The sequence below is a fragment of the Ascidia mentula genome, chromosome 5 (assembly GCF_947561715.1).
Source record: "Ascidia mentula chromosome 5, kaAscMent1.1, whole genome shotgun sequence".
In the NCBI taxonomy this organism is placed as follows: Eukaryota; Metazoa; Chordata; class Ascidiacea; order Phlebobranchia; family Ascidiidae; genus Ascidia; species Ascidia mentula.
Window position 1 is genome coordinate 4421311 of NC_138570.1, and position 24818 is coordinate 4446128.

The 24818-nt window shown below is 36.9% G+C and overlaps 2 protein-coding genes across 2 annotated transcripts; one reads left to right on the forward strand and one right to left on the reverse strand.

Annotated features, from left to right (window-relative positions):
- Positions 1 to 158: 158 nt before the first annotated feature.
- LOC145902002 (45 kDa calcium-binding protein-like) lies at positions 159 to 3229 on the reverse strand. Its single transcript, XM_082989836.1, has 8 exons — positions 3217 to 3229; positions 2173 to 2285; positions 1823 to 2043; positions 1569 to 1763; positions 1110 to 1197; positions 939 to 1047; positions 552 to 709; positions 159 to 335 (listed from the first exon to the last, which is right to left on the reverse strand). Exons 1-8 carry the CDS (start codon positions 3227 to 3229, stop codon positions 159 to 161), a joined length of 1074 nt encoding a protein of 357 aa, XP_082845962.1.
- Positions 3230 to 5308: 2079 nt separating this feature from the next.
- LOC145901925 (hydroxyacid-oxoacid transhydrogenase, mitochondrial-like) lies at positions 5309 to 24729 on the forward strand. The gene is made up of 12 exons (XM_082989742.1): positions 5309 to 5413; positions 5482 to 5516; positions 5587 to 5624; positions 5678 to 5782; positions 5903 to 6006; positions 6594 to 6790; positions 7050 to 7233; positions 7630 to 7731; positions 23055 to 23204; positions 23404 to 23482; positions 23586 to 23765; positions 23851 to 24729. Exons 1-12 carry the CDS (start codon positions 5379 to 5381, stop codon positions 24007 to 24009), a joined length of 1368 nt encoding a protein of 455 aa, XP_082845868.1. The 5' UTR covers positions 5309 to 5378; the 3' UTR covers positions 24010 to 24729.
- The last annotated feature ends 89 nt before the right edge of the window (positions 24730 to 24818 follow it).

A 24818-nucleotide genomic window follows, 5' to 3' on the forward strand; every position in this document is an offset into this window, starting at 1 on the left:
AAAGACACCAACAAAAGGCAAAAATGTGACGTAATTTGTGAATTCTTTTAAATCCAGCCCACAGCCAGTTGTTGGTAATTGCAACACCACTGTGTCGGTGCACTTGCATGAAGCATTCCAGGGTCTTTTCTTTAACGATCAGTCTATCCAGTTGCATTCTACAATTCCTGATGATCCAGCTTTTCATAATTGCACAGTTTACTTCCTGTGAAATACTCGCTTTTGTCCAATATCTCGTCCAAACTAAGATAGGAGTCGTTGTTGGCATCAGCTGCCCACATCATCACTTGTGCTTCGAATATCGCGTTTGACTCGCTGTCCACTTTCAAGAACTCCTGGTTAACAAGGCAAAGTGGACAATAGTTTTTATATTTTATTAAAGTTAGTTAAATTTGGCATCAAATGTGCTGATTGAAATACTTTTTATAATCTCTTTTGAATTTGTAACAAATAGTACTATTATATAACCAAGAAACCACGGCTAATTCCACTATATAATAACACACACGTTATAAAATGTATTTGCAAAAGTTATAAATATTACTTCTTACCGTAAGCTCCTCCGATGTGACGTAATGATCCAGATTGTGATCGATCAAATCCGTGAATTCGAGCACTCTGTTTTTGGCTGCGTCTTGGTCCATTGGCTTGTTGTCACTTTTCCCAAAGACGTATTCGGACTTGCTTAACTTACCATCCCCATCCACGTCTGCAAAACATCAAAACCGTTATATTTGACATTAGCTGAACAAAATATTTCGATCACAAATAGCATTTATGCAAAGTAAGCATCATATGCAATTATTATTCTGTTTATCGTGTAGCCTACTACATAGTCATTAACTTAAAGTACTTTTGTGGCTTCAATGTGGTCGTAACTTTAAATCTTGAGTATTTCCTCGAACATAAGCATAAAAGTTGCGTAGTGTTTCACTTACCTCTCTGTTCTATGATATTATTCACTACAAGCCCCACAGAATCGCTCGCCTCCGGATGCAAAAACATGTAAAACTGATGTCGATCGAACGAGCCGGGTTTCACTTGCATCTGTGTAGAAAGGGCATTGATGACGGTTCTTTCGTAGCTTTTCGAATGTCATTTGCACCAACCTTCTCCCAAGTTTCTTTCAAACTCATGATCTTCTTCACAGTCGCGTCAACTGATTTGTCATTGAATTCTTTCTCGATTTCCACAATGCTGCGAACAACAGAAACGTCAACAAGTCACACAAATCCCATTTAAATGTTCAAACAATAGAAACATCATCAAAATAACGATAAAATGATCTCAACTTCATTAAACATTTTCTTATGTCTGGGTAATTTTTGCTTCGCACAGTTCAATTTTGAAAATTGTATTATGTTTAAAATCTCCGTGTTGGAAAATATTTGTGATAAATATGCTATAGAAACGAAGAATTTTTTTCAAATCCAACATGCACTGGTGGATACATTCAATCTTTATTCTTATAGCAACATATTCACGCGCAAGGCAACTTTTTTGGAGATTATTTGCACGTGCGTTTTAGAGATCTCGTATACATCATGCACCCGAACCCTGCTACCCACCTTTTTTTATTCCACACATTAAATAACATCGACAAGTATTCGTCCCACGACACCAAACCGTTCCCATCCTCATCAGCTTGTTCAAACTTTTCCGAGGCGTCGATTTCTGAGGCGTTGATGTGGTTTCTCGCAGAGCGCAATATCCAGCGCCCAAGCTCATCCACACTCAACAATTTGTTAAAGTCCTCGTCTGCCCTGAAGATTCGCACACATATTAGCAAGGAATTTTGCAAATACTACACGTGCTTGTATACTTCTTGAACACTCCCTTGAGGTGTTTCAACTGCTCGTCCTTGGGGTTTATGACTGCAGACCTTTTTTTATCCTCGGGCCCAAGAAAAATCTCCTTGTGGTAAGTTGGGTTTCGAACCCCGTTGCGTTCAAACTTGAAACCCTTGAGGTGAAGTCCGGGTTCAAACTTTGCCGTTTCTTCCGTTTTGTCAATGACGCTGTCTTCATTTTGTAAATCTGTCGACTAAAGCGAGACACAAATTTTTGCGAAACCATTATCATACTAGAACAAATGTATATAAAGTGGAAACCTTACTTTATTCTTTTTGCCGGCAAAAGCAGCGTTCTATTACTAACAGTTAACGTCACTCACCTCGACGGCTTTTGCAAAACCTGTCGAAATCCAACACGCAATCCAAACTAAAGTAAATGTTTTTCGCATTCTTGTTTCAGAAAAGACTACAGGTTTCAACGGTATGTTCGCTCCTGCAATATATGGCACAGTAAATATAACACGTACGTGTGCGATTGCTTGCGTGTGGACTATTTCCGGTTAATTGTTCAATTGTTCTTCATGCAGCTATATGTTGTTTGTTTAAACGGCGATGTAGTGTGTTGAATGCATCATAACGCTTTACAACAACCATAAGCATTTAAAAACAGTGATGGATAAATAGTACAATGAAAATTTGTTCACCATTTACTCCGCCAAAAAATTTAAAAAAAATGTGATTACAAAACCTTTCTCTCATTTGCAAAAACAACTTTCTTGTTTTTTGCTGAAGAATTCAGCGACAAAAAGCTAAAACACTATAAAAGTTAATTGTTTTTATCATGGGAAAATCCCGGTTGTAGACCGGCTTCGCTTCGGTTGAATGATTTCGCTGAGTAGTTGCACGCGTGATTGATTGCACGTACGAAACGAGAGAGAAGGGGCTGTAACGTTACGGCTAACATAGGTAAGCGTCCAAGATCAGTAAACTGGACAAAATCGGTAACCTAAATACGTGACTGCAGCGGCAAACAGGGAGGGTACATATTTTCATCCAAGGGGAGTAATTGAAATCATTTATCCTTACACTATGTCCATGATAGGTAAGTTTGTTAAACGTTAAGGTAGTCACGCTATACCTTGCACTATGTCCATGATAGGTAAGTTTGTTAAACGTTAGAGTAGTCACGCTATACCTTGCACTATGTCCATGATAGGTAAGTTTGTTAAACGTTAAGGTAGTCACGCTATACCTTGCACTATATCCATGATAGGTAAGTTTGTTAAACGTTAGAGTATTCACGCTATACCTTGCACTATGTCCATAATAGGTAAGTTTGTTAAACGTTAAGGTAGTCACGCTATTCCTTGCACTATGTCCGTGATGGGTAACTTTGTTAAACGTTGAACAATTAACGAACTTACCTATGATGGACATAGTGCAAGGTATAGCGTGACTACCCTAACGTTGAACAAAGCTACTTATTGCGTCACAATCCAAGGTATAACGGGACTACCCTAACAATTAACGAACTTGCCTATGATGGACACAGTGCAATGCATAGCGTGACTACCTTAAAGTTTAACAAACTTACCTATCATGGACATAGTGCAAGGTATAGCGTGACTACCCTAACAATTTAGAAACTTACCTATGATGGACATAGTGCAAGGTATAGCGTGACTACCCTAACAATTAAGAAACTTACCTATCATGGACATAGTGCAAGGTATAGCGTGACTACCCTAACAATTTAGAAACTTACCTATCATGGACATAGTGCAAGGTATAGCGTGACTACCCTAACAATTTAGAAACTTACCTATCATGGACATAGTGCAAGGTATAGCGTGACTACCCTAAAAATTAAGAAACTTACCTATGATGGACATAGTGCAAGGTATAGCGTGACTACCTTAACGTTTAACAAACTTACCTATCATGGACATAGTGCAAGGTATAGCGTGACTACCCTAACAATTAAGAAACTTACCTATCATGGACATAGTGCAAGGTATAGCGTGACTACTCTAACGTTTAACAAACTTACCTATCATGGACATAGTGCAAGGTATAGCGTGACTACCCTAACAATTTAGAAACTTACCTATCATGGACATAGTGCAAGGTATAGCGTGACTACCCTAACAATTAAGAAACTTACCTATCATGGACATAGTGCAAGGTATAGCGTGACTACCCTAACAATTTAGAAACTTACCTATCATGGACATAGTGCAAGGTATAGCGTGACTACCCTAACAATTAAGAAACTTACCTATCATGGACATAGTGCAAGGTATAGCGTGACTACCCTAACAATTAACAAACTTACCTATCATAGACATAGTGCAAGGTATAGCGTGACTACCCTAAAAATTACGAAACTTACCTATGATGGACATAGTGCAAGGTATAGCGTGACTACCTTAACGTTTAACAAACTTACCTATCATGGACATAGTGCAAGGTATAGCGTGACTACTCTAACGTTTAACAAACTTACCTATCATGGACATAGTGCAAGGTATAGCGTGACTACCCTAACAATTAACAAACTTACCTATCATGGACATAGTGCAAGGTATAGCGTGACTACCTTAAAGTTTAACAAACTTACCTATCATGGACATAGTGCAAGGTATAGCGCGACTACTCTAACGTTTAACAAACTTATCTATCATGGACATAGTGCAAGGTATAGCGTGACTACTCTAACGTTTAACAAACTTACCTATCATGGACATAGTGCAAGGTATAGCGTGACTATCCTAACGTTTAACAAACTTACCTATCATGGACATAGTGCAAGGTATAGCGTGACTACCCTAACAATTAAGAAACTTACCTATCATGGACATAGTGCAAGGTATAGCGTGACTAGTCCAACGTTTAACAAACTTACCTATCATGGACACAGTGCAAGGTATAGCGTGATTCCCGTAACAATTAATGAAGTTACCTATCGATGACGCAGTACAGGTTAAATGATTTCAATTACTCCCCTTGGATGAAAATATGTACCCTCCCTGTTTGCCGCTGCAGTCACGTGTTTAGGTTACCGATTTTGTCCAGTTTACTGATCTTGGACGCTTACCTATGTTAGCCGTAACGTTACAGCCCTATATGAAACGAGATTCCCTGGAATATTGCGGTACGACCAGGAATTTTGTAACAGAGAGTACTGTTTTCAGACGTTAACCAGTTCTGTATACATAACCGCTTCAATCTTTTTAAAAATGGGTATAACGATTTCTCGTTGAATAATTCAGTAACCATGCAACCGCGACATCGAAAACTTTTTTTCCTTTTATAAGCTGGCAAGTCTGTGTAAACAGTACGCACCCAAGTCTGTATGTTAACTTCTCACGACGTGAAGCAGGAGTTTTAAAAACGAAGTGTTCTCTTTCTAGAATTGCTGATTGCTACCTCAGATGTTCTTGGCAAACTAACAACTGGATTCTTGTTGCGTGTGCGTTAACGTATTTAAACTATCAATGATGTACTTGTATTTTCAGTTTAATCAGTACTTTTGTTTGTGATACACTTTTGTTTTTAAGTAAAGGAAAGTTCCATTTAATCTTGCATGATGAATCTCAGTAGGGCATTGACAAAATGCAGGTTAGCAGCATTGCTTCTACAGCAAATAAAATATCATAAATTTAACAGCTTTTACATTATTTTTGCAGGCCAGTGCTTATGTTTGGCCGTGCTAAATATTCAAGTAAGTGAATATGCCTTAAGCAATTGTACTACTTTACCACGTGTTTTTTACCTAAATTTGTGATTTTTAGCTACAGATTATGGAATGCTTCCTGAATATGCTGTGGAGGTATGTTTTCCATTCTTGTAATACTTTTTCATGTTTAACTTGCTCTTGTATAGATGGCTTGTTCAAATATTCGATATGGAGTTGGAGCTTCAGCTGAGGTTGGATTCGACCTTGCCAACATGAAGGCCAAGAAAGTAATGTTGGTCACAGATATAAATGTAAGTGAATTGGTTGTATACAAACAGCATAATAGTTATCTCCGATTTAGCTAAATGCAATTTGTCAACCAACCAAAGGTTCTGTCATTCATTGTTTTTTAATTTGTCATTTTTTGAAAGGTGGAGAGACTTCCACCTGTGCAAACTGTTCGTGAGTCCCTGGCAATGAACAACATCAAATATGAGGTGTATTCCAACACCAGAGTTGAACCTACCAATGAGAGGTAAGCTTGTCTCAACACTTATGTCAAATTCCCATTGTATGATTCAATTAATTTCAATTGTTGAGCCATGTATGTAAATGGTGGTTTGTGCAAATTTGTCTGCATTGCACTATACAGAGTAATTAGAAAATATTGAGCCGTTGGGTGGACATATGTACTAATGCACAATTAATCTTGCTAAAATTATTGATTGAAACTATATGGCACAGTATGCCAGTTGTCAGTTTACATTCCATTGAGATTAGGGCTATTAATTGTTCAAGACATTTTGGTAAATCAAAAAGAATTTAGTGTCTCTGAAAATGTGCCACTGTGATGTAGTGGCTCTTTTGACTTCAAATTGATTAAACCATATCAAAGGTTCCCAAATGCTGCGTCGTTTTAATGTTGTTGTAGCTTTCCAAGTTGGCTGTTGGCACGGGACGCATTTTAAAACAAATAGCACCACCCTCAACTGTTGCACAGATAAAAAAAAAACTTCTGCTGTGTCAAAACGTTTTATTTGTCTGCGTCACCGGCTCACGAACGTTGGAAACCACTGAACTGCGTGATTTTGTTACAAATCAAGATCTTTTCCTCGATTTTAGTTTTCAAGATGCGATCGATTTTGCCAAGAAGGGAGAATTCGATGCTTTTCTAGCTGTGGGCGGAGGTTCCGTGATCGACACTTGCAAAGCTGCCAATCTGTATTTGTGCAATCCCGATGCAGATTTTCTTGATTTTGTCAACGCTCCAATTGGAAAAGGAAAGCCGGTTCTTGGCCAACTGAAACCACTCATAGCAGGTAAGTTTTGCATTGCTTATGCGAGCTAGAAGTTACATTTACTCACAAATTTTAACTGTAATTGTACAATGCAACACGTTTAGATTTTGAACAACCAACAGAAATGACTCATAAAGAACCCTTATAAATATACAGTAGGTTCATTAATTCAACAACACTACACTTACGTGCAAAATCCAAAATCAAGCACCCAAATATCCCCAATCTCTTGACCTTAATACAAATGGCCTCAATTAAATCTTCATATCCTACTTTACAGTGACCACCACAGCGGGCACCGGTAGCGAGACGACGGGAGTAACGATATTTGATTACTTGCCCCTAAAAGCAAAAACGGGAATCGCGAGTCGCAACCTCAGGCCAACGTTGGGAATAGTTGATCCTCTCACATTGCTGCATCTTCCGAACCGCGTGGCGTGCTATTCCGGATTCGACGTGTTGTGGTATGCGCGCTTCATGTGTTTCGTCTTATTATTTGTTCACTCTATTTTCGGAGGCGAGACTTGACTTGTATTTTATAATGTTGGGTTTTGTGTTGTTTTCCTATTTCAGATACCTTTTTGCGTCAATAATAATTTTTGCGTCAACAAACTATTATTCTTTTGCTACAATACGGCTTTTCTGGCAATAATTTCATTACATCAACGTTTCGGTTGCCATGCAGCAGCCTTTATCAGGCTGTAGAAAAGTGAATATGCAGAATAACACTACGTGGACAGAAAGCAAACTATGTTCTGTTACAAAGTGTGAAATTCCAAGATTTAAAGATATTGTTATCCTAATAAAAACCAATATACAGTAGATTATTCCCACATTATACTTTTACAATTACATTCCAGCCACGCTTTGGAATCCTATACAGCGATCCCATACAACGAGAGAATGCCCCGCCCTGAGAACCCGGTGCTCCGCCCAGCCTACCAAGGCTGCAACCCTATCAGGTAAACAATGTAAACACATATAGCGTTGTTAATTGATGTCATTTATAACGGGTCTGTTCCGTCCCCTATGTAACGGTTCGGAACGGGATTTTTTTATTGTAACATGATTTTCGTTAGCATAGGTAACGGTTCCTAACGACCATTTGGTGTTACAATTTTTGTTCGGAACATAATTTTTTGAGTCGAGTCTCAACATTGGAAAACCGTTAGAGGGAGGTAGAGGTCCATATATCCATATATTTTGGCGTTGAAAATCCCACACTTGAATTGATTTGATATGTTAATTAGTTTGGAATTCTCAAGTCTGTATTTAAGCAATAAATTTACATATAGTGAAGAGATTTATTGAATATGAAGTTACATAGAAAAGAAATAAACTACAGTGATGAACAACGTTGTTGCAACAAGGCACAGCTGTTAGAGCATACAGTGATGAAAATAAATGAATATTATTTACAAAAATAATGGAAGTGAACACTGAACAGTGAAAACATTGCGTGTAGCTTCTATGAGTCTCTTAAGTATCAAGGTTGCGTAAGTTCTTCCGGGGTCTAGTGTAAGTCCGACCATCAGTAACAACAAATTGTCTATTAAACTTATAGCTTTTTGTTTTAACGTCTCTATGTTTGAACACTGAATGCATAGCTGGTGGTACTGCAGGTCGTGTGATGTAAACCGCCTTTGAAGTTTTGGTAACTGTTTTGAGGGAGTGACAATGTGCCCGCAATTGCTTTACAAAGCCGCATGTGTAAAGACGTTTTGATAAGACTTTTTCCCGTGTTCCATCATAGGGGGGAGTTTTTGTTTGACAGCGACACTCTATCTTAAATAATGCCCTCCCTAGAGACTTATACACTTATCAAATATCCACATGGTATTTACGAAAACACTGCCTTTTTCTCACTACAACGCACGTCACGTGGCTTCCAGTTTGTACGATAACGCTTTCGTCTTTCTGTGACCATTCTATTATATTTGATTCAATTCTATTCCATGCTATGCTATTTTGAACAAGACTCATTCTGATTTCGATTCGATCAATAAACCATATTTGGAATTATTCTGCCTGTCTGCATCTCGGCCGAGAGCACAGGTGAATCGACAATTTAGTGGCAACTAGCCAACAGGTCAGCCGACCTTCATATTGCGTTAGCATCACCGACACAAATTGTCAGGGAAGCCGAGTACTTTGCGGTAGTAAAATTTTCAATATCTGATTGTTTGTCAACTTGCTTCTTCATACAATAAAGATAAACAGGTCAAAAGGCCACAAAGTAATACACGCGACGAAAGAAAGTGTGAATTTAATCAATCAAACTGCGCGGCAAATGGGAGATTACAAAAACTGTATAACTTCCAATGTTTGTGGTGAAATGAGCTTATACTTTACAACTATGCTTCATATGATACGTAACTTTACGCTACAAATGTGAACTACAGCTACATTAATTTTGAACATCACAGCTTAGTCGGTTCGAAAAATGCACACTATCAACCTTACAACAACAAGAATATTACAAAAATCTATCATAAAGAAATTGTCGCGTAAAATTGTATAACTTCCAATATGAGATGTAGGCTTACTATACACGTGACTATAAAGTAACTACCCGTATGTCAAGAAACTACATACAACTACAAGGAATAATAGAGCACAAAGAAATCGTCACAAAAAAACGCATCAAGCTGAAATTTAAAAGTAAAATTGCACGATCAAATATGACAAAATTTTGTTCCAACTAACACTTTCCGTAACAAAATTTTGTTCCAACTAACACTTTCCGTAACAAAATTTTGTTCCAACTAACACTTTCCGTAACAAAGTTTTGTTCCAACTAACACTTTTCGTGACAAAATTTTGTTCCTATGTAATAGTGGGAAACAAAGTTGAAATTTCTGACCAAATTTCTCAGCCAAATATTCGACACGAGGTAGGGGTTAAGAGTTATACGTAAAGTTACACACCACGATACTCCGCTGCGCTACGAAAGTACCATTACAAGTCATTGAGATTTTAAAAACATCAACATGGAATGACTTTCTCAAAAAAGTAACAATGGATTGAAATTTTGCACACAAATATTAGATGCCAGTACAAAACGAGCAATGAAAACCAAATTGGCGTATGTCCTTTAGTTTTTTTTTCGTAAACGAAAACGTATGTTTGAAACTAGGGTGGCTACGGTTCAGCGAAATGAACTAAATTTGACAGTTGTCCGCCGTGATTTCAACATTTTTACATCAAGTGACTCGAAATTTTGCACACAAATATAAGATGCCAGTACAAAACGAGCAATGAAAACCAAATTGGCGTATGTCTTATATAATTTGATTGTTTGCCGAAAACGCATGTTTGAAACGATGGTGGCTAAGGTACGGCAAAATGAACTAAATTTGACAGTTGTCCGCCCGTGATTTCGACATTTTTATATCAAGCGACTTGAAATTTTGCACACAAATATTAGATGCCAGTACAAAACGAGTAATGAAAACCAAATTGGCGCATGTCCTATAGAATATGATTGTTTGCCGAAAACGCATGTTTGAAACCATGGTGGCTAAGGTACGGCGAAATGAACTAAATTTGACAGTTGTCCGCCTGTGATTTCGACATTTTTATATCAAGCGACTTGAAATTTTGCACACAAATATTAGATGCCAGTACAAAACGAGCAATGAAAACCAAATTGGCGTATGTCCTTTAGTTTTTTTTTCGTAAACGAAAACTTATGTTTGAAACTATGGTGGCTAAGGTTCGGCGAAATGAACTAAATTTGACAGTTGTCCGCCCGTGATTTTAACATTTTTATATCAAGCGACTCGAAATTTTGCACACAAATATAAGATGTCAGAACAAAACGAGCAATGAAAACCAAATAGGCGTATGTCCTATAGAATTTGATTGTTTGCCGAAAACGCATTTTTGAAACCAAGGTGGCTAAGGTTCGGCGAAATGAACTAAATTTGACAGTTGTCCGCCTGTGATTTTAACATTTTTTCATCAAGTGACTCGAAATTTTGCACACAAATGTAAGATGCCAGTACAAAACGAGCAATCAAAACCAAATTGGCGTATGTCTTATAGAATTTGATTGTTTGCCGAAAACGCATGTTTGAAACCATTGTGGCAAAGGTACTGCGAAATGAACTAAATTTAACAGTTGTCCGCCCGTGATTTCAACATTTTGATATCAAGCGACTCGAAATTTTGCACACAAATATAAGATGTCAGTACAAAACGAGCAATGAAAACCAAATTGGCGTATGTCCTTTAGAATTTTATTCGTAAACGAAAACGTATGTTTGAAACTATGGTGGCTAAGGTTCGGCGAAATGAACTAAATTTGAGAGTTGTCCGCCTGTGATTTCAACATTTTTATATCAAGCGATTTGAAATTTTGCACACAAATATAAGATGTCAGTACAAAACGAGCAGTGAAAACCAAATTGGCGTATGTCCTATAGAATTTGATTGTTTGCCGAAAACGCCTGTTTAAAACCATGGTGGCTAAGGTTCGGCGAAATGAACTAAATTTGACAGTTGTCCGCCTGTGATTTCAACATTTTTATATCAAGCGACTCGAAATTTTGCACACAAATATAAGATGTCAGTACAAAACGAACAAAGAAAACCAAATTGGCGTATGTCCCTTAGTTTTTTTTTCGAAAACGAAAACGTATGTTTGAAACTATGGTGGCTAAGGTTCGGCGAAATGAACTAAATTTGACAGTTGTCCGCCCGTGATTTCAACATTTTTATATCAAGCGACTCGAAATTTTGCACACAAATATAAGATGTCAGTACAAAACGAACAAAGAAAACCAAATTGGCGTATGTCCTTCAGAATTTGATTGTTTGTCGAAAACGCATGTTTAAAACCATGGTGGCTCAAGTTCGGCGAAATGAACTAAATTTGACAGTTGTCCGAATGTGATTTCAACATTTTTATGTCAAGCGACTCGAAATTTTGCACACAAATATTAGATGCCAGTACAAAACGAGCAATGAAAACCAACTTGGCGTATGTCTTATAGAATTTGATTGTTTGCCGAAAAGGCATGTTTGAAACCATGGTGGCTAAGGTACGGCGAAATGAACTAAATTTGACAGTTGTCCGCCTGTGATTTCGACATTTTTATATCAAGCGACTTGAAATTTTGCACACAAATATTAGATGCCAGTACAAAACGAGCAATGAAAACCAAATAGGCGTATGTCCTTTAGTTTTTTTTCGTAAACGAAAACGTATGTTTGAAACTAGGGTGGCTAAGGTTCGGCGAAATGAACTAAATTTGACAGTTATCCGCCAGTGATTTCAACATTTTTATTTCAAGCGACTTGAAATTTCGCACACAAATATTAGATGCCAGCACAAAACGAGCAGTGAAAACCAAATTGACGTATGTCCTACAGAATTTGATTGTTTGCCGAAAACGCATGTTTAAAACCATGGTGGCTAAGGTACGGCGAAATCAACTAAATTCGACAGTTGTCCGCCTGTGATTTTAACATTTTTACATCAAGCGACTCGAAATTTTGCACACAAATATAAGATGCCAGTACAAAACGAGCAATGAAAACCAAATTGGCGTATGTCTTATAGAATTTGATTGTTTGCCGAAAACGCATGTTTGAAACCATGGTGGCTAAGGTACGGCGAAATGAACTAAATTTGACAGTTGTCCGCCCGTGATTTCGACATTTTTATTTCAATCGACTTGAAATTTCGCACACAAATATTAGATGCCAGTACAAAACGAGCAGTAAAAACCAAATTGGCGTATGTCTTATAGAATTTGATTGTTTGCCGAAAACGCATGTTTGAAACCATTGTGGCTAAGGTTCGGCGAAATGAACTAAATTTGACAGTTGTCCGCCCGTGATTTCGACATTTTTATTTCAAGCGACTTGAAATTTTGCACACAAATATAAGATGTCAGTACAAAACGAGCAATGAAAACCAAATTGGCGTATGTCCTACAGAATTTGATTGTTTGCCGAAAACGCTTGTTTGAAACGATGGTGGCTAAGGTACGGCGAAATGAACTAAATTTGACAGTTGTCCGCCCGTGATTTCGACATTTTTATTTCAAGCGACTTGAAATTTTGCACACAAATATAAGATGTCAGTACAAAACGAGCAATGAAAACCAAATTGGCGTATGTCCTACAGAATTTGATTGTTTGCCGAAAACGCTTGTTTGAAACGATGGTGGCTAAGGTACGGCGAAATGAACTAAATTTGACAGTTGTCCGCCCGTGATTTCGACATTTTTATTTCAAGCGACTTAAAATTTTGCACACAAATATAAGATGTCAGTACAAAACGAGCAATGAAAACCAAATTGGCGTATGTCCTACAGAATTTGATTGTTTGCCGAAAACGCTTGTTTGAAACGATGGTGGCTAAGGTACGGCGAAATGAACTAAATTTGACAGTTGTCCGCCCGTGATTTCAACATTTTTATTTCAAGCGACTTGAAATTTCGCACACAAATATTAGATGTCAGTACAAAACGTGCAGTAAAAACCAAATTGGCGTATGTCCTACAGAATTTGATTGTTTGCCGAAAACGCATGTTTAAAACCATGGTGGCTAAAGTTCGGCGAAATGAACTAAATTTGACAGTTGTCCGCCTGTGATTTTAACATTTTTACATCAAGTGACTCGAAATTTTGCACACAAATATAAGATGCCAGTACAAAACGAGCAATGAAAACCAAATTGGCGTATGTCTTATAGAATTTGATTGTTTGCCGAAAACGCCTGTTTGAAACGATGGTGGCTAAGGTACGGCGAAATGAACTAAATTTGACAGTTGTCCGCCCGTGATTTCGACATTTTTATATCAAGCGACTTGAAATTTTGCACACAAATATTAGATGCCAGTACAAAACGAGTAATGAAAACCAAATTGGCGCATGTCCTATAGAATTTGATTGTTTGCCGAAAACGCATGTTTGAAACCATGGGTGGCTAAGGTACGGCGAAATGAACTAAATTTGACAGTTGTCCGCCTGTGATTTCGACATTTTTATATCAAGCGACTTGAAATTTTGCACACAAATATTAGATGCCAGTACAAAACGAGCAATGAAAACCAAATTGGCGTATGTCCTTTAGTTTTTTTTTCGTAAACGAAAACTTATGTTTGAAACTATGGTGGCTAAGGTTCGGCGAAATGAACTAAATTTGACAGTTGTCCGCCCGTGATTTTAACATTTTTATATCAAGCGACTCGAAATTTTGCACACAAATATAAGATGTCAGAACAAAACGAGCAATGAAAACCAAATAGGCGTATGTCCTATAGAATTTGATTGTTTGCCGAAAACGCATTTTTGAAACCAAGGTGGCTAAGGTTCGGCGAAATGAACTAAATTTGACAGTTGTCCGCCTGTGATTTTAACATTTTTTCATCAAGTGACTCGAAATTTTGCACACAAATGTAAGATGCCAGTACAAAACAAGCAATCAAAACCAAATTGGCGTATGTCTTATAGAATTTGATTGTTTGCCGAAAACGCATGTTTGAAACCATTGTGGCAAAGGTACTGCGAAATGAACTAAATTTAACAGTTGTCCACCCGTGATTTCAACATTTTGATATCAAGCGACTCGAAATTTTGCACACAAATATAAGATGTCAGTACAAAACGAGCAATGAAAACCAAATTGGCGTATGTCCTTTAGAATTTTATTCGTAAACGAAAACGTATGTTTGAAACTATGGTGGCTAAGGTTCGGCGAAATGAACTAAATTTGAGAGTTGTCCGCCTGTGATTTCAACATTTTTATATCAAGCGATTTGAAATTTTGCACACAAATATAAGATGTCAGTACAAAACGAGCAGTGAAAACCAAATTGGCGTATGTCCTATAGAATTTGATTGTTTGCCGAAAACGCCTGTTTAAAACCATGGTGGCTAAGGTTCGGCGAAATGAACTAAATTTGACAGTTGTCCGCCTGTGATTTCAACATTTTTATATCAAGCGACTCGAAATTTTGCACACAAATATAAGATGTCAGTACAAAACGAACAAAGAAAACCAAATTGGCGTATGTCCCTTAGTTTTTTTTTCGAAAACGAAAACGTATGTTTGAAACTATGGTGGCTAAGGTTCGGCGAAATGAACTAAATTTGACAGTTGTCCGCCCGTGATTTCAACATTTTTATATCAATCAACTTGAAATTTTGCACACAAATATTAGATGCCAGCACAAAACGAGCAGTGAAAACCAAATTGGCGTATGTCCTTCAGAATTTGATTGTTTGTCGAAAACGCATGTTTAAAACCATGGTGGCTCAAGTTCGGCGAAATGAACTAAATTTGACAGTTGTCCGAATGTGATTTCAACATTTTTATGTCAAGCGACTCGAAATTTTGCACACAAATATTAGATGCCAGTACAAAACGAGCAATGAAAACCAACTTGGCGTATGTCTTATAGAATTTGATTGTTTGCCGAAAAGGCATGTTTGAAACCATGGTGGCTAAGGTACGGCGAAATGAACTAAATTTGACAGTTGTCCGCCTGTGATTTCGACATTTTTATATCAAGCGACTTGAAATTTCGCACACAAATATTAGATGCCAGTACAAAACGAGCAATGAAAACCAAATAGGCGTATGTCCTTTAGTTTTTTTTCGTAAACGAAAACGTATGTTTGAAACTAGGGTGGCTAAGGTTCGGCGAAATGAACTAAATTTGACAGTTGTCCGCCAGTGATTTCAACATTTTTATTTCAAGCGACTTGAAATTTCGCACACAAATATTAGATGCCAGCACAAAACGAGCAGTGAAAACCAAATTGACGTATGTCCTACAGAATTTGATTGTTTGCCGAAAACGCATGTTTAAAACCATGGTGGCTAAGGTACGGCGAAATGAACTAAATTCGACAGTTGTCCGCCTGTGATTTTAACATTTTTACATCAAGCGACTCGAAATTTTGCACACAAATATAAGATGCCAGTACAAAACGAGCAATGAAAACCAAATTGGCGTATGTCTTATAGAATTTGATTGTTTGCCGAAAACGCATGTTTGAAACCATGGTGGCTAAGGTACGGCGAAATGAACTAAATTTGACAGTTGTCCGCCCGTGATTTCGACATTTTTATTTCAATCGACTTGAAATTTCGCACACAAATATTAGATGCCAGTACAAAACGAGCAGTGAAAACCAAATTGGCGTATGTCCTACAGAATTTGATTGTTTGCCGAAAACGCATGTTTGAAACTAGGGTGGCTAAGGTTCGGCGAAATGAACTAAATTTGACAGTTGTCCGCCTGTGATTTCAACATTTTTATATCAAGCGACTCGAAATTTTGCACACAAATATAAGATGCCAGTACAAAACGAGCAATGAAAACCAAATTGGCGTATGTCTTATAGAATTTGATTGTTTGCCGAAAACGCATGTTTGAAACCATGGTGGCTAAGGTACGGCGAAATGAACTAAATTTGACAGTTGTCCGCCCGTGATTTCGACATTTTTATTTCAATCGACTTGAAATTTCGCACACAAATATTAGATGCCAGTACAAAACGAGCAGTAAAAACCAAATTGGCGTATGTCTTATAGAATTTGATTGTTTGCCGAAAACGCATGTTTGAAACCATTGTGGCTAAGGTTCGGCGAAATGAACTAAATTTGACAGTTGTCCGCCCGTGATTTCGACATTTTTATTTCAAGCGACTTGAAATTTTGCACACAAATATAAGATGTCAGTACAAAACGAGCAATGAAAACCAAATTGGCGTATGTCCTACAGAATTTGATTGTTTGCCGAAAACGCTTGTTTGAAACGATGGTGGCTAAGGTACGGCGAAATGAACTAAATTTGACAGTTGTCCGCCCGTGATTTCGACATTTTTATTTCAAGCGACTTGAAATTTTGCACACAAATATAAGATGTCAGTACAAAACGAGCAATGAAAACCAAATTGGCGTATGTCCTACAGAATTTGATTGTTTGCCGAAAACGCTTGTTTGAAACCATGGTGGCTAAGGTACGGCGAAATGAACTAAATTTGACAGTTGTCCGCCCGTGATTTCAACATTTTTATTTCAAGCGACTTGAAATTTTGCACACAAATATAAGATGTCAGTACAAAACGAGCAATGAAAACCAAATTGGCGTATGTCCTACAGAATTTGATTGTTTGCCGAAAACGCTTGTTTGAAACCATGGTGGCTAAGGTACGGCGAAATGAACTAAATTTGACAGTTGTCCGCCCGTGATTTCAACATTTTTATTTCAAGCGACTTGAAATTTTGCACACAAATATAAGATGCCAGTACAAAACGAGCAATGAAAACCAAATTGGCGTATGTCTTATAGAATTTGATTGTTTGCCGAAAACGCATGTTTGAAACCATGGTGGCTAAGGTTCGGCGAAATGAACTAAATTTGACAGTTGTCCGCCCGTGATTTCGACATTTTTGTATCAAGCTACTTGAAATTTTGCACACAAATATTAGATGCCAGTACAAAACGAGTAATGAAAACCAAATTGGCGCATGTCCTATAGAATTTGATTGTTTGCCGAAAACGCATGTTTGAAACCATGGTGGCTAAGGTACGGCGAAATGAACTAAATTTGACAGTTGTCCGCCTGTGATTTCGACATTTTTATATCAAGCGACTTGAAATTTTGCACACAAATATTAGATGCCAGCACAAAACGAGCAATGAAAACCAAATTGGCGTATGTCCTTTAGTTTTTTTTCGTAAACGAAAACGTATGTTTGAAACTAGGGTGGCTACGGTTCAGCGAAATGAACTAAATTTGAGAGTTGTCCGCCGTGATTTCAACATTTTTATATCAAGCGACTTGAAATTTTGCGCACAAATATAAGATGTCAGTACAAAACGAGCAATGAAAACCAAATAGGCGTATGTCCTACAGAATTTGATTGTTTGCCGAAAACGCATGTTTGAAACCATGGTGGCTAAGGTACGGCAAAATGAACTAAATTTGACAGTTGTCCGCCCGTGATTTCGACATTTTTATATCAAGCGACTTGAAATTTTGCACACAAATATAAGATGTCAGTACAAAACGAGCAGTGAAAAGCAAATTGGTGTAGACTATGTTACAGGTCCGTAACGAAATTTTTCTCCTGATAACACTTTCCGTGACAAGATTTTGCTCCAACAAATACTTTTTCTAACAAAATTTTATTCCAACCAACACTTTTTCGTAACAAAATTTTATTACTGCTGTCGCTTTTTGTGATCTAAATTTATTTAAATCCGATGACTTTTGCAACTTAAAGTATGCTCCTAGCTAACACTTCGTGTAACAAAATTTTGTTCCTGCTAACACTTTTTGTAACAAAATTTTGTTCCAGCTAACAGTTTTCCGTAACAAAATTTTCTAACAGCTGTCGCTTTTTGTGAGCTAAATTTATTTGAAACCGATCATTTTGGCAACTCAAAGTATGCTCTTAGCCAACATTTCGAGTAACAAAATTTTGTACCAACTAACGCTTTTCGTAACAAAATTTTGTTCCAACTAACTGTTTTCGTAACAAAATTTTGTTCCAGCTAACAGTTTTCCGCAACAAAATTTTCTTACAGCTGTCGCTGTTTGTGAGCTAAATTTATTTAAAACCGATCATTTCGGCAACTTAAAGTATGCTCTTAGCCAACATTTGGAGTAACAAAATTTTGTACCAACTAACGCTTTTCGTGACGAAATTTTGTTCCAGTTAACGCTTTTCGTAACGAAATTTTGTTCCGGCTAACAGTTTTCCGTAACAAAATATTCTTTCTGCTGTCGCTTTTTCTGAGCTAAATTTGCTTAAAACCGATCATTTTGGAAACTCAAAGTATGCTCTTAGCCAACATTTCGAGTAAAAAAATTTTGTACCAACTAACACTTTTCGTAACAACATTTTGTACCAACTAACGCTTTTCGTAACAAAATTTTGTACCAACTAACGCTTTTCGTAACGAAATTTTGTTCCAGCTAACGCTTTTCGTAACGAAATTTTGTTCCGGCCAACAGTTTTCCGTAACAAAATTTTCTTACTGCTGTCGCTTTTTGTGAGCTAAATTTATTTAAAACCGATCATTTTGGCAACTTAAAGTATGCTCTTAGCCAACATTTCGCGTAACAAAATTTTGCACCAACTAACGCTTTTCGTAACGAAATTTTGTTCCAGCTAACGCTTTTCGTAACAAAATTTTGTTCCAGCTAACAGTTTTCCGTAACAAAATTTTCTTACAGCTGTCGCTTTTTGTGAGCTAAATTTATTTAAAACCGATCATTTTGGCAACTCCAAAGTATGCTCTTAGCCAACATTTCGAGTAACAAAATTTTGTTCCAGCTAACGCTTTTCGTAACGAAATTTTGTTCCAGCTTACGGATTTCGTAACGAAATTTTTTTCTAGATAACACTTTTCGTAACGAAATTTTGTTCCAACTAACGCTTTTCGTAACGAAATTTTGTTCTAGCTAACACTTTTTGCAACGAAATTTTGTTCCAACTAACGCTTTTCGTAACGAAATTTTGTTCCAATCAACACTTTTTTTGACAAAATTTTGTTCCAGCTAACAGTTTTCCGTAACAAAATTTTCTTACAGCTGTCGTTTTTTGTGAGCTAAATTTGTTTAAAACCGATCATTTTGGCAACTCAAAGTATGCTCTTAGCCAACATTTCGAGTAAAAAAATTTTGTACCAACTAACGCTTTTCGTAACGAAATTTTGTTCCAACTAACGCTTTTCGTCACGAAATTTTGTTTTGCTAACACTTTTTGTAACGAAATTTTGCTCCAACTAACGCTTTTCGTAACAAAATTTTGTTCCAATTAACACTTTTTGTAACAAAATTTTGTTCCAGCTAACAGTTTTCCGCAACAAAATTTTCTTACAGCTGTCGCTTTTTGTGAGCTAAATTTATTTAAAACCGATCATTTTGGCAACTTAAAGTATGCTCTTGGCCAACATTTCGAGTAACAAAATATTGTTCCAACTAACACTTTTCGTAACAAAATTTTGTACCAACTAACGCTTTTCGTAACAAAATTTTGTACCAACTAACGCTTTTCGTAACGAAATTTTGTTCCGGCTGACAGTTTTCCGTAACAAAATTCTCTTACTGCTGTCGCTTTTTGTGAGCTAAATTTATTTAAAACCGATCATTTTGACAACTCAAGGTATGCTCTTAGCCAACATTTCGAGTAACAAAATTTTGTTCCAGCTAACGCTTTTCGTAACGAAATTTTGTTCCAGCTAACGGATTTCGTAACGAAATTTTGTTCCAGCTAACACTTTTCGTAACGAAATTTTGTTCCAACTAACGCTTTTCGTAACGAAATTTTTTTCTAGCTAACACTTTTTGTAACGAAATTTTGTTCCAAATAACGCTTTTTGTAACGAAATTTTGTTCCAATCAACACTTTTTGTAACAAAATTTTGTTCCAGCTAACAGTTTTCCGTAACAAAATTTTCCTACAGCTGTCGCTTTTTGTGAGCTAAATTTGTTTAAAACCGATCATTTTGGCAACTCAAAGTATGCTCTTAGCCAACATTTGGAGTAACAAAATTTTGTGCCAACTAACGCTTTTCGTAACAAAATTTTGTACCAACTAACGCTTTTCGTAACAAAATTTTGTACCAACTAACGCTTTTCGTAACGAAATTTTGTTCCAGCTAACGCTTTTCGTAACGAAATTTTGTTCCGGCTGACAGTTTTCCGTAACAAAATTTTCTTACTGCTGTCGCTTTTTGTGAGCTAAATTTATTTAAAACCGATCATTTTGACAACTCAAGGTAGGCTCTTAGCCAACATTTCGAGTAACAAAATTTTGTTCCAGCTAACGCTTTTCGTAACGAAATTTTGTTCCAGCTAACGGATTTCGTAACAAAATTTTGTTCCAGCTAACACTTTTCGTAACGAAATTTTGTTCCAACTAACGCTTTTCGTAACGAAATTTTGTTCTAGCTAACACTTTTTGTAACGAAATTTTGTTCCAGCTAACACTTTTCGTAACGAAATTTTGTTCCAACTAACGCTTTTCGTAACGAAATTTTGTTCCAGCTACACTTTTCGTAACGAAATTTTGTACCAACTAACGCTTTTCGTAACGAAATTTGGTTCCAACTAACGGTTTTCGTAACGAAATTTTGTTCCAGCTAACGGTTTTCGTAACGAAATTTTGTTCCAGCTACACTTTTCGTAACGAAATTGTGTACCAACTAACACTTTTCGTAACGAAATTTTGTTCCAGCTACACTTTTCGTAACGAAATTTTGTACCAACTAACGCTTTTCGTAACGAAATTTGGTTCCAACTAACGCTTTTCGTAACGAAATTTTGTTCCAATTAACACTTTTCGTAACGAAATTTTGTTCCAACTAACGCGTTTCGTAACGAAATTTGGTTCCAACTAACGCTTTTCGTAACGAAATTTTGTTCCAGCTACACTTTTCGTAACGAAATTTTGTACCAACTAACGCGTTTCGTAACGAAATTTTGTTCCAACTAACGCTTTTCGTAACGAAATTTTGTTCCAGCTACACTTTTCGTAACGAAATTTTGTTCCAACTAACGCTTTTCGTAACGAAATTTGGTTCCAACTAACGGTTTTCGTAACGAAATTTTGTTCCAATTAACACTTTTCGTAACGAAATTTTGTTCCAACTAACGCGTTTCGTAACGAAATTTTGTTCCAACTAACGCTTTTCGTAACGAAATTTTGTTCCAGCTACACTTTTCGTAACGAAATTTTGTACCAACTAACGCTTTTCGTAACGAAATTTGGTTCCAACTAACGCTTTTCGTAACGAAATTTTGTTCCAGCTAACGGTTTTCGTAACGAAATTTTGTTCCAGCTACACTTTTCGTAACGAAATTTTGTACCAACTAACACTTTTCGTGACGAAAATTGGTTCCAACTAACGCATTTCGTGACGAAATTTTGTTCCAGCTAACACTTTTTGTAACGAAATTTTGTTCCAATTAACACTTTTTGTAACAAAATTTTGTTCCAGCTAACAGTTTTCCGTAACCAAATTTTCTGACAACCGCCGGTTTTTGTGAGCTAAATTTATTTAAAACCGATCATTTTGGCAACTTAAAGTATGCTCCTAGCCAACATTTCGAGTAACAAAATTTTGTGCCAACTAACGCTTTTCGTAACGAAATTTTGTTCCAACTAACGCATTTCGTGATAAAATTTTGTTCCAGTTAACACTTTTCGTAACGAAATTTTGTTGCAACTAACCCATTTAGTGATGAAATTTGGTTCCAGCTAACACTTTTTGTAACGAAATTTTGTTCCAATTAACACTTTTCGTAACGAAATTTTGTTGCAGCTAACACTTTTTGTAACAAAATTTGTTCCATCTATTCCGTAACAAAATTTTCTTACAGCTGTCCCTTTTTGTGAGCTAAATTTATTGAAAACCGATTATTTTGGCAACTTAAAGTATGCTCCTACCTATAACACTTCGTGTAACAAAATTTTGTTCCAGCTAACACTTTTCGTAACAAAGTTTTCTGATAACTATCGCTTTTTGTGAGCTAATATTAAAAACCGATGATTGTTGCAACTTAAAGTAGCCTATGCTCCCAGCCAACATTTCGATTAACAAAATTTTGTTCCAATTAACACTTTTCGTTACAAAATCTTGTTCCCAGTAACATTTTTGTGACGTATTTTCTTCCAATTAACAGTTTTGTATCAAAATTGTGTTACAGCTAACGCTTTTGGTAACGAGATCTAATTGGTATGTTTTCAGCATCTATGTACGAATTTAAGATTCAAAATCTTGAAAATATATTAAAAAAATTCTCTCTGTCGCCATCTAATGAAAAGAAAAATATGGTAACAAAATTTTTTGTTACAGCCAATTTAACGATATTTTTCTGTTCAAAAAATTTTGTTAGGACATACCAGAAATTTTTGTAACTTGTAACAAAATTCGGAACAAAATTTTTGTTCCGAAACGAAATTGTTCAATTTGGAACGAAATTTTGTTACTCGGAACGGTTTTGCTAACGGTATTTCAGAGTTAATGGAAAAATGCATTATGAACCATTACCGACTTCCCGTTGCACACGGTTTTGCTTTGTTCTGCAACTGTTGCTACAAGTTGAGATTTGCAGAAACGCTCGGTTCCACAAAGTATTGGCAACGCGTACGCATTTAAACATTTAAAACTTTTTATTTAAAAACTTATACAAAATTCGCTTTGCGAAACACATCTTCATTATAATGAAGACGGGAACATCCTTCACACCAGGAAGCAATAAACATGACATGTCGTTGTTGATTTATCGACTGTATTTGTTATAGCGACGTTTGGTCGAAACACGCTCTCACGATCACTTGCAAGCACCTGAAGCAAGCCACAAATCACCAGGATGACCTTGATGCAAGGTCACAGATGCATTTGGCAAGCGCTTTCGCCGCAATCGGTTTCGGAAACGCCGGCGTTCACTTGTGGTAAGTTTGTTGTTGTTATTGTTCATATTCTTCCATTTTTCTGTGGACACCGATGAGTTTACAGACTCTTGGAAATAAGACAAATAACATATGGAACCAGCATTACACAAACAGCCAAGATTACCTTCGTGTTGTTTATGTTTCAAAATAAGTTTTATAACTGCTATTATGGAGGTTTCCTGAAGTATCCTATTTGTAGTCACGGAATGTCATACCCAATTTCTGGACTGGTGAAGGATTACGTCTCCCCTGGTTACAGCAAAAACCATCCCTTAGTGGTAAGTGCATTTACGTTTTAACAAAAGGAAACTCGCTGTTCTCGAATACCTTAGGGGCTCAGCTAAAGCCATTTATACACCGGTATTCCAATTTTCTTGTTAGCCCCACGGTCTATCTGTCGTCATCACCGCTCCTGCCGTGTTCCGCTTCACCGCCCAAGCATGTCCAGATCGCCATTTGGAAGCTGCCGAAGCTCTGGGAGCCGACATTAGCACTGCGAAGAGAGCGGACGCCGGGAAAATCCTCTCGGACCTTCTGCTGACCTATATGGACGAATTGCAGGTTTGATTGGACAGCCGAGTAACTTTACTGTTTCCGAGGTACTCTAATAGTGGTGTCATTCCTTCCAATGACAATTACTTTACAGATTCCCGACGGAATTTCTGCACTGGGTTACACCAGAGAGGACATACCGGCTCTCGTGAAGGGGACTCTCCCTCAGGAACGCGTCATTAAACTGTCCCCTCGCAAGGTAGAAGAGGAACACCTGCATCAGATGTTTGAGGAGTCTCTTACGGTTTACTAAAAAGCTTTTGAAATGATACGTGGCTTTGTGGGGACGGGGTGCAGTATTTGCGGCTGGTTAAACCTGTATAAATTTTAGTAATAGTACGAAGGTGAGATTTTTTTGTGTTTGTGCAGATGCTTAATACAGTAGTAAAGATGATAGCTTTGCAATACGTGTTTGTGGCAATGTTTTGTCAAACGCCCGTTTTTGTTTAAGACATTTTTGTTGCGATTTTTGACGATAATCCTTAGTTTTTCAGTGTACGTTTTATCGTGATTTGTTAATTAAATCGTACCCTACCTTGTAAATCTCGTGCAATTGCTTCTTATTTTTTTATAATTCCCAATGAAGTACCATCATAGCGGCGCAAGACAAATCTTGATACTCATAAAAATTGCCGATCTTTGTCATCTTCACTTTTTACTGTTTTATCATATGAACCACTGAGAAACCATGAATTTACTTTCAATACTTGTAAAGCTCTGCTGATGTTAATTCATGAGAGACGTTGAATTTTATGTTCTTCTTGTGGTCTTTGGAAATGTCGTTGTCAATAATTTTTATGTCTGCATTTTTCGCCATGACTATCATTTTCTGTCGACCTCTTTACAACTTTCTGTTTACCTAGTCATGCTACGTCATCAAAAACTTTTTCTGTAGAGCCGGTTATATGGAGAAGCATACAACCTGCAAGATACTAAAACGATTAGAAATGCCAATAAATTATTGATTAATTTTTGAAGTGTTGATACAAATGAATTAGGTTCAAGGGTTGTCGTATTATTATGCGTGATGTTTATTTCAAGATTATTCTTCTAAATCACAAA

Excerpts from the sequence above, each read along its gene's own strand:
- LOC145901925 (XM_082989742.1), top strand. The coding sequence starts at position 5,379 with ATGATGAATCTCAGTAGGGCATTGACAAAATGCAG. Across the intron at positions 5,783-5,902 it reads TGTTGGTCACAGATATAAAT|GTGGAGAGACTTCCACCTGT; the intron begins GTAAGTGAATTG and ends ATTTTTTGAAAG. Across the intron at positions 23,483-23,585 it reads GCAAAAACCATCCCTTAGTG|CCCCACGGTCTATCTGTCGT; the intron begins GTAAGTGCATTT and ends TTTTCTTGTTAG.
- LOC145902002 (XM_082989836.1), bottom strand. Across the intron at positions 1,764-1,822 it reads CTCAAGGGAGTGTTCAAGAA|GGCAGACGAGGACTTTAACA; the intron begins GTATACAAGCAC and ends GCGAATCTTCAG. Across the intron at positions 710-938 it reads TAATATCATAGAACAGAGAG|ACGTGGATGGGGATGGTAAG; the intron begins GTAAGTGAAACA and ends GATGTTTTGCAG.